The sequence below is a fragment of the Mandrillus leucophaeus genome, unplaced genomic scaffold (genome assembly GCF_000951045.1).
Source record: "Mandrillus leucophaeus isolate KB7577 unplaced genomic scaffold, Mleu.le_1.0 Scaffold163, whole genome shotgun sequence".
Taxonomy (NCBI): Eukaryota; Metazoa; Chordata; class Mammalia; order Primates; family Cercopithecidae; genus Mandrillus; species Mandrillus leucophaeus.
The window spans coordinates 1,257,325-1,266,290 of NW_012101621.1; the positions used below are offsets into that span (position 1 = coordinate 1,257,325).

Consider the following 8,966-nt stretch of genomic DNA (forward strand, 5'->3'; position numbering starts at 1 on the left):
ACAATACCAAGGAGAGTGAAGTGAAAAAACATAAAACCACATGCCTTTCCCAGTGCTCTCAGAACCTTACCCACAATCACAGCCAAGAATTCCAAGGCAGAAAGTATTTTTAATCCTAATGGAATTTTGTTCCTAAATATTATTCCAGAAAAGATTGTACATGCACATATACAACCCCAGAAGAAGGAACTCACCTTTTTCTGCTCATCTCTAAGAAACACTATGTACCTTGGAAAAGGTCTGCGAGAAAATGGAGGCTCCATCCTCTGTAGGGACAGGAGAAGCAGTTTCAAAAAGGGAAATGGAGGCTGTCCCTGAAGAAACCCAGTCAGTAGCCCTGAAGGTGCATCTCTACCAAAAAGGAAGCCAGCTAGAAAAGAAGCCTGCCCTGCACCATATGCACCCGAGCTCTACCCCGCTCCCCTGAATTTCTCTGACTCTCTTTGCTCCTGGTGTAGGACTCCCCAGTATCAGCATACTCCCTTGTCCTGCCCTTCCCGGAGAAAAGGGGCGTGGGTCAAGGGCTGGGGCAGTGACTGACTGGAGAGCGGGGTGGCCTGCGGGGGTGTCTCTTGGCCCGGTGCTTCCGAGGGTTATACTTAGCCAGCTGGTACTCGTCAAACTGGGCAAATTTGTCCGTCATAGCAGCACGGAGACAGGCGGGCAGGGGCACCAGCTTATTCTCATCTCCCTCAGCCAGGCTCTGTCAAAGAGAGAGGAGACCATTAGAAGCAAGACCCAAATCAACTCTCCAAAACAAAACGAGGCCACTTCATGGAGATATATGAGAGCACAGAAAAGCGAGCAACTTCCCAGCCCTAGCTCCAAAATCACAATTTCTGTGGTACTGATTTTCATTTCTTCATTAGAAACATGAGGTCCAGGCTGGGCGGGGTGGCTCGCCTTTACACCTGTAATCCCAGCACTTAGGGAGGCCAAGGCCAGTGGATCACCTGAGGTCAGGAGTTCAAGATCAGCCTGGCCATGATGGTGAAACCCCATCTCTACTAATAACACAAAACCTAGCCAGGCGTGGTAGTGCACACCTGTAATCCCAGCTACTCGGGACGCTAGGCAGGAGAATCACTTGAACCCGGGAGACGGAGGTTGCAGTGAGCCAAGATCACACCATTGTACTCCAGCCTGGGCAACAAGAGTGAAACTCCAAAAAAAAAAAAAAAAAAAAGCATGAGGTCCAAAATAAGACCATTTTTTTCCTCAAACTTTGATCCAGTCCTTCTCAATCATCTTCTCCATGTTGGGCAACCCAGCCTAGTAGAGGGAGAAGCTGTCCTGTCTGGGCACCAATGCTGAGGAAAGCTGAGGGGAAGCCAAACTGCCTGAGAATTTTCTCCAAGGATGCAGTGAGCATAAGAGAAGGAACCAAGGGAAGGCCCAAGCTCAGGGAAATGAGCACCATACCTGGTAAAGCTCAGCCACCTGGATCCAGTCAGAAGGCAGCTGGACAATGGCACAGAAATATCGTCGCAGGTGGGGGCGGCACGCCGGTAAGAAGGCAGCAATGGCCAAGATTTTATTGGCCACATTCCGGACGTTCAGCTGCTGCCTGGCATACAAAGATGCCTAGGACACAACGTAAGAGGACTAGAATCTCAGCCACTCCTCCCGTAGCTTTCTGCCCTGAACTTACTTGCTGATTGAGTGTGCCTGTAGAAAACCTTTCCTGAGCCCTCCACATTGTCCACAAAATACGAAGCCCAGGCTGCCTGACTTGGCATTCTAAGTCCTCCATATTCTATCCCTTACCCACCTTTCCAGCATGTCTTCTTCTGAGTCTACTGACTGCCTTGCAAGTCAACCAGGCCTTTTCCTTCTTTGGAAGACCTCCTGCATCAATATCTACCAAAAAGTTATCCAGGGTTCAAATCATTCATTAAACCTGCCATTTTCCAAAGCATCATAGAAGATATTTCCCACCCCGCTCTTCTCTGCTTCAGAAATGTTCACTATGTAATATTCCAGCTGTATGTGTATGATATTTGGAAAAGTATTTTGCTTCCCTAACAATACTATAAGCTCCTTGAGAGAATGGACACTTACTAACAAACCAAGCCTAGTATACTCTTTCCCCACTCTTCACTGAACCACAGGGACTAGGCCTCAGACTCACCCAGAAATTCTTCCTCAGAGAAGCTCCTCCCATCCTCAGCATGAGGCTAGTCACCATCCCTCCACACACTGTAACCACACCCCCTGTCTGCTAGCTTTACACCCCCATCCCCTCCTTCACACCGCAATACCTTGAGGATAAACTCAGGCTCCAGGGACGCAAGTTCACGACAGTTTTCAAAAATGGCAGCCAGGGTGGGGTCAAACGCATCTTTCATGTTTACTTCTGAGACCAGAGTAGAGCACAGCAAGCTCAATAGAGCCATCTTGGAATTGAGAAAGAGAGGGAAGAAATGAGAAGAGAGGTAATAAGGACCAACTTAAGCATCCATGCAGACTAACTTACAAAATCAAGGACAGAGAGAATGGACCTGAGATGTGGAGTCCAATTGAGAACTTAGAAAAGGGGACTAGGACCAGGCATGGTGGCTCACGTCTGTAATCCCAGCACTCTGGGAGACCGAGGCGGGCAGATCACCTGAGGTCAGGAGCTCGAGAGCAGCCTGGCCAACATGGCGAAACCCCATCTCTACTGAAGACCCAAAAATTAGCCAGGCACGGTGGCGCATGCCTGTAATTCCAGCTACCCTGGAGGCTGAGGCAGGAGAATAACTTGAAGCCAGGAGGCAGAGGTTGCAATGAGCTGAGATCGTGCCATTGCACTCCAGCCTAGGCGACACAGCGAGACTCCATCTCAAAAAGGAAAGAAGGAGAGAGAGAGAGAAAGAAAGAGGGAGAGGGAGAGGGAGAGAGAGAGACAGACAGAGAGAGAGAGAGAGAGGGAGAAAGGGGAAGGGGAAGGGGAAGGGGAAGGGGAAGGGAAGGAAAAGGAAAGGAAAGGAAAAAAGAAAAGAAAGAAAAGGGCATTAGGAAGTGAGAAATAAGAGCTGGGTTGTATCCCTACCTTCCCCTTCCAACTGGGGAGGGGACCTGGTTCAAGTACTCCACCCCCAACCTCCCCTCCACACCATTAACCTTTCCCCAACTCTTGAACTTTTACCTTCTTTTCCTGAAGGACCTGGTCAGTAGGCTCTGGATGAGATTCAGAGTCTCCAGAGGTGAGCTTCACGGCCAGATCCTCCACCTCCTCCTCCTCCTCTCCCAAGCTCAGACTGTAAGAAGGCATTTGGGTCTCAGCCCCTTTCTTCTCCTCTGAATCAAACCAACGACCCTGGGGATAGTAGTGGCAGTTATGAATCACAGCATGTATCCACAGACCCTCAAACCCAGATGGATCTGAAGGCAGCACCAGGACATGGGAAAAGTCTAAATCTCCATTAATAGCACCTCTAATCTCCTCTCCCTCTCCCTTCACACGCCAGCACTGATGTGTCCTGACTTACTGCTCTCACACACCACCTTGCTCTACTCAACCTTCAGAGCCTTCGCCCACATGCTTCATAATCTGCCCCTGCTTTCATCTCTTCATTGATGTCACAATCTGGGAGCATGGGGCTCTTCACACACCTTTTAGGATATTAGTAAGATGTTTTGGGGGTCAGAAGAAAAAGGGCAAAGCCCTATATTAATCCTCCAGCAGTCTTGGGCTGCTTAGCCTCTCTGAACCTCAGCTTTCTCTCATTCACTACCACCTATCTGATAGGGCCTCTGGGAAATTAAATGGAGCGATATATGTATGTGTGACTCTGCAAAATGCAAAGCCCTAAATGAATGTTAAGATGGCAGTAGTTGTAATCCTGATAACCCTGTGAAGTAGATTTTCATTAAATTCATTTTAAAGGTGAGGAAATTAAAGCTCTAAAGGGTTAAGAGGTTGCCCAAGATTACACAGTTTGTAACTGGCAGAGACAGAAAAAGTTCAGATTAGCCTTGTCCCTCAACCCGAAACACAAGTATATACAGAAGCAATGTGTGTCTATCTAGTGATTCTGAATTGTATACTAAATGTAGGCATGTAGATGTGTAAAAGTGGATATGTGTTTGCACATGCACACACAATTAAGTGGTCTCTGGTATAGGCCCTGATAGGGCTGTTGGAAAATTAATTAGTAGATGTATCTCATGCCTGATCTCAAAAGCACCTAACTGACTCTGCTATAGTGACATTACACTGGCTCTCCCGAGCAGAGGCTTCCTAAGGACAGGGACTGTTTTCTGTTATGGTCTTTTGGACTTTCATCTTTTTGAGACAGTCTCGCTCTGTTGCCCAGGCTGGAGTGCAGTGATGCGATCTCGCCTCCCGGGTTTAAGCAATTTTCATGCCTCAGTCTCCCAAGTAGCTGGGATTACAGGTGCACACCACCACACCCAACTAATTTTTGTATTTTTGGTAGAGATGGGGTTTCACCATGTTGCCCAGGCTGGTCTCGAACTCCTGGACTCCACCTGCCTTGGCCTCCCAAAGTGCTGGGATTACAGGCATGAGCCACTGCGCCCAGCCAGGACAGGAATTGTTTTTGATCTATTGCACAAAATCTCCAAAGTAGATATGCAATAAAAGTAATGATGCCAGTGAAGATGGTCCTGCAACAAAGGGTATCTTAGGAGAGGCTCTGAGGAGAGAAGATAGCCAGACACAGAGCAGCACAGAGGGAAACTGAGACACTGAAAGCTAGAGACAAGAGAGCACAACAGACATGGCTGGAGTCAAGATGCGTGCCTGGAGCTATTACCAAAGTTGCTTCCTGAACTGTTCCTGTGGCAGAGAGAGATTTCAGGGCTATAGGGCAGGTTGAAAGGTCTAGTCCCTTAGAGAAATGCTGAGCCCTCCAACTTGGAGGCTCAGAGAGCAGGCAATTGCTGTTGTTCACACAGTACAAATCAGCTTGCATCATGTGAGATATTTGTAGACTCTGGAACAAGCGGCTGGCAGACACAGTGCTCTTTAGACTAGGGACGGTGGCCAGGCACCGGTTCTCCAAGGAGAGGATGTCTGGGTGGGCAGAAACATGTCCATGTGGTTTCTCCATGGTCTTCAGGTCAGAAAGCGTGGCCAGGCACCGGTTCTCCAAAGAGAGGATGTCTGGGTGGGCAGACACATGCCCATGTGGTTTTTCTACGGTCTTCAGGTCAGGAAGCGTGGCTAGGCACTGGTTCTTCAAGGAGAGGATATCTGAGTGGGCGGATATATGCTGATGTAGTTTCTCCATGGGCTGTAAGTCAGGGAGCATAGCCAGGCACCGGTTCTCCAAGGAGAGGATGTCTGGATGGGCAGACACATGCCCATGGGGTTTTTCCATGGCTGAAACTCAGTTTGTATATGCCTAGAAGGAGAGAAAGACAGGAGATGAGCACCTGGCTGCACTGAGCATGTATTTGTAGGAGAGCATATCTTCGCCACAGCCCTCCCGATAATGCCAGTGATTTGCAAGTGGAAAACAACAAATGTTGTTTTTCCCAGGAGTGGGTTCATCCAGAGAATATTCTAAGAGAGAAGGATAGGGAAAAGGTAAGGCAGAGGCTTAAGAGCAGAGAAATTAAGAAAAGGCCGGTGCAGTGGCTCATGCCTATAATCCCAACACTTTGGGAGCTAAGCCAAGAGGATTGCTTGAGTCCAGGAGTTCGAGGCAAGCCTGGGCAACACAGTGAAACCCCATCTCTACAAAGTTTTAAAAAATAAAATATATTTCTTAAAAAAGAAACAAAAAGGAATGACTGGAGAAGAAGGGACATGCCTTCTCATAAGAAGATAAAGGAGACTCCACCCCCTCCCCGCGACCCCCGCTACAGGACTATCAGTTTAATCCCTACTTAGTAGAGGGGCCTCACAATATAATCTGGACTGTGGGTTCTTAGCTCCAGAGAAACGGGTACTTTCATCAAGTTGCCAATACTTACCACCTCAGCTTCCTTGCCTCCTATTCACTCTTCAACCAACTAAATGGGATTCTGTCCCCACCAGTCCACAAGTCCTCTTAGGTAACCAAGGAACTTTTTGTTACTCCCATAAATAAATACATCTTAGCCCTTATCTCATTTCACCCCTCAAGTAGAATATGACATTGTTGATTACTCTCTCGTTAAAACTCTCTCTTCCTTTGTTTTCCATGATGCTACTGTCCTGATTTTCTTCTTAAAACTATTCTGGCTAGATCTTCTTGGGGATTCTTTCTCTGCCATTTCTTAACATCGATGCTCCAAAGAGTTCTATTCTAATCCTTTTACATACTTTCCTGGGGTAGTCTCACCCACTAAGTGGCTCCAAATAACATTTCTATGCTGGCGACTCACAGATCTATTCCTGGACCTAGGTCTCCCTCCTGAGCTTCATATTCTTTTATCCATTTGCCTTTTGGGCATCCCCTCTGGATGATTCAAAGGTGCTCCAGATTCCACAGATCTTAAGTGCATCATCTTTCTCCTTCTCTTATCTCTGCCCCAAATCCATTCCCCTTCCTTTGCCCCCTCTGCCTACTGGAGTTTGAAGTGAGACAGACTTTAGTTTGAATCCTCCTTTACCTTGGGATCTTGGTTGGGTAAGATACTTAAATTCTCTGTATCTCTAGAGTTTTCACATTTATAAAATTAAGAAAAATGCTTACCTCACAGAGTTGTTATAGAAATAAATGAGAAAAAAATATTAGGCACTTTGAGCATTGCCTGGCACTAAGTGTTCAACATAGAAGTTATTATTATTTGTTATTATTATCCAGTAAACTACCAAATCCTATTGATTCCACTCCCTCAGTGTCTCTCAAATCTATCCAATTCTCTCCATTCCTCCTACCACCACCTTTGTTGAAACCCTCTAATCCATGTGGTGACACACTGTATATAGATATGTCTAAAGGACCTCCCTGCTAGAGCCAGATGTGGTAGCCTATAACCCCAGCAAATCTCGAAGTCTGAGACAGGAGGATCACTTGAGCCCAGGAGTTTAAAACCAGGCTGAGCTACGTAGTGAGACTCCAATTTTTTTTTTTTTTGAGACAGAGTCTTGCTCTGTCACCCAGGCTGGAGTGCAATGGCACGATCTTGGCTCACTGTAACCTCCGCCTCCTGGGTTCAAGCCATTCTCCTACCTCAGACTCCCAAGTAGCTGGGATTACAGGTGCCCGCCACCACGCCCAGCTGTTTTTTTTTGTTTTGTTTTGTTTTTTTGTTTTTTTAGTAGAGACAGGGTTTCACTATGTTGGCCAGGCTGGTCTCGAACTCCTGACCTTGTGACCTGCCCACCTCGGCCTCCCAAAGTGCTGGGATTACAGGCATGAGCCACTGCACCTGGCCAACTCCTTTTTTTTTTTTTTTTTTTAAAAAGCATGTTTGCTTCTTAGTAGCCCACTTGCTAATTGTTTCTCCTTTGCTTTTGTTTTTTTGTTTTTTTGTTTTTTGAGACGGATTCTCGCTCTGTTGCCAGGCTGGAGTGCAGTGGCGCAGTCTCGGCTCACTGCAACCTCGACTTCCCGGGTTCAAGCAATTCTCCTGCCTCAGCCTCCCAAGTAGCTGGGATTACAGGTATGGGCCACCATGCCCAGCTAATTTTTGTATTTGTAGTAGAGACGGGGTTTCACCATGTTGGTCAGGATGGTCTCGATCTCCTGACCTCATGATCTATTCACCTCGGCCTCCCAAAGTGCTGGGATTACAGACGTGAGCCACCGTACCCAGCCCAATTGTTTCTCTTTACTGAAATAAAACTCCTTAAGGTAAGGGCTCCTTTGTCTCGCTCCCCTCTGCATCCTCAGCATCACACACAAAACCCAACTTCTGCTCACCTCTCAGCATCATCTCTCACTAACACCCCAATCTAACTCTCAGCACTCTAAGCTTCAATCATACAAATTTTATTTAGCTTATTAATTGCCAAGATATCTCTTGACTCTGGGCCTTTGCACAGGCAGATCCCTGCAACACTCTTTCTTCTACCAACACCACCCCTCCTTTACAAGGCCAAATGCTACTTTCCTCTCACTCTACAGGCTTCAGTTTCATCATCAATTCCTCCAAAAAGCCTGTGCTGACACCAAGCCCCAGTCTGGTTTAGGTGGCCTTCTCCTTGTTTTCACAATACCCATACTTCCCCTATCATACAGCACATCACCTGTTTGTCTTTCTTCCCAATAGACCATTAAGTTCCTAAGGAGAGAGACCCTTTTAGCCTTGTTAACCGTTGTTCCCACAATTGCTAGTCAGTGGGATTCAGAGGCTTTTGAGAATCTGGTGAAAGCTATGGAGCTTTTTCACAGAAAAAATAAGAGTATATACTGTTTTGTGCTCAATTTTCAGAGTGTCTATGAAGCCCATTTATGGACCTCCCAGGATCTCCATAAACTGCAAATTAGAAACCTCTGCCTAACAGAATGCTTGAATTATACCATCAGGAACCTATTTTCTGGCCGGGTGTGGTGGCTCACACCTATAATCCTAGCACTTTGGAAGGCTAAGGTGGGAGGATCACCTGAGGTCAGGAGTTCAGGACCAGCCTGGGCAACATAGTGAGACCTCTATTTCAAAAAAAAAAAAGGAATGTATTTTCTTATTTATTTGGACAAAGGCTAATCTCTCATTCATACGTAAACATTTTGGGAATAATATTGTTAAGTCAACCACTTAAACTTAGTGTGAAAAAGCTTAGGGACAGGAGTATAGAACACTTCCAAGAAGACCTGAATGACTAACAATCCAGGGCCAAAAAGGACAACAATATCTCACTGGACGTCAATGTGACAAACACATACAAAATGATGGTTTCTATGCCCTGTACATTTTGCTCATGTCGTTGCCCTACATGAGCCCCCAAGGAAAGGAGTGGGGAATCTCAGAATTGACTCAGATTTTTTTTAAAGAGCTCTCAAACCAAAAATAACAGAAAAATAAGGACAGTTTATTTGAGCAACACAGTGAGACTGTCCTATCCTAAAAAGGACAGTCTCACT

The 8,966-nt window shown here is 46.5% G+C and overlaps 1 protein-coding gene across 1 annotated transcript in view; it reads right to left on the bottom strand.

Annotated features, from left to right (window-relative positions):
* The window catches only part of TEP1 (telomerase-associated protein 1), a 47,403-nt gene that overhangs the window by 37,084 nt on the left and 1,353 nt on the right, over nt 1-8,966 (bottom strand). The window contains exons 2-7 of the mRNA XM_011976291.1: nt 4,764-5,354; nt 3,131-3,301; nt 2,262-2,396; nt 1,423-1,584; nt 542-703; nt 195-266 (exon numbers count right to left, since the gene is read on the bottom strand). Of these exons, the coding sequence (XP_011831681.1) occupies nt 195-266; nt 542-703; nt 1,423-1,584; nt 2,262-2,396; nt 3,131-3,301; nt 4,764-5,330 (1,269 nt within the window). The 5' untranslated portion in view covers nt 5,331-5,354. The remainder of the gene's footprint in view (nt 1-194; nt 267-541; nt 704-1,422; nt 1,585-2,261; nt 2,397-3,130; nt 3,302-4,763; nt 5,355-8,966) is intronic.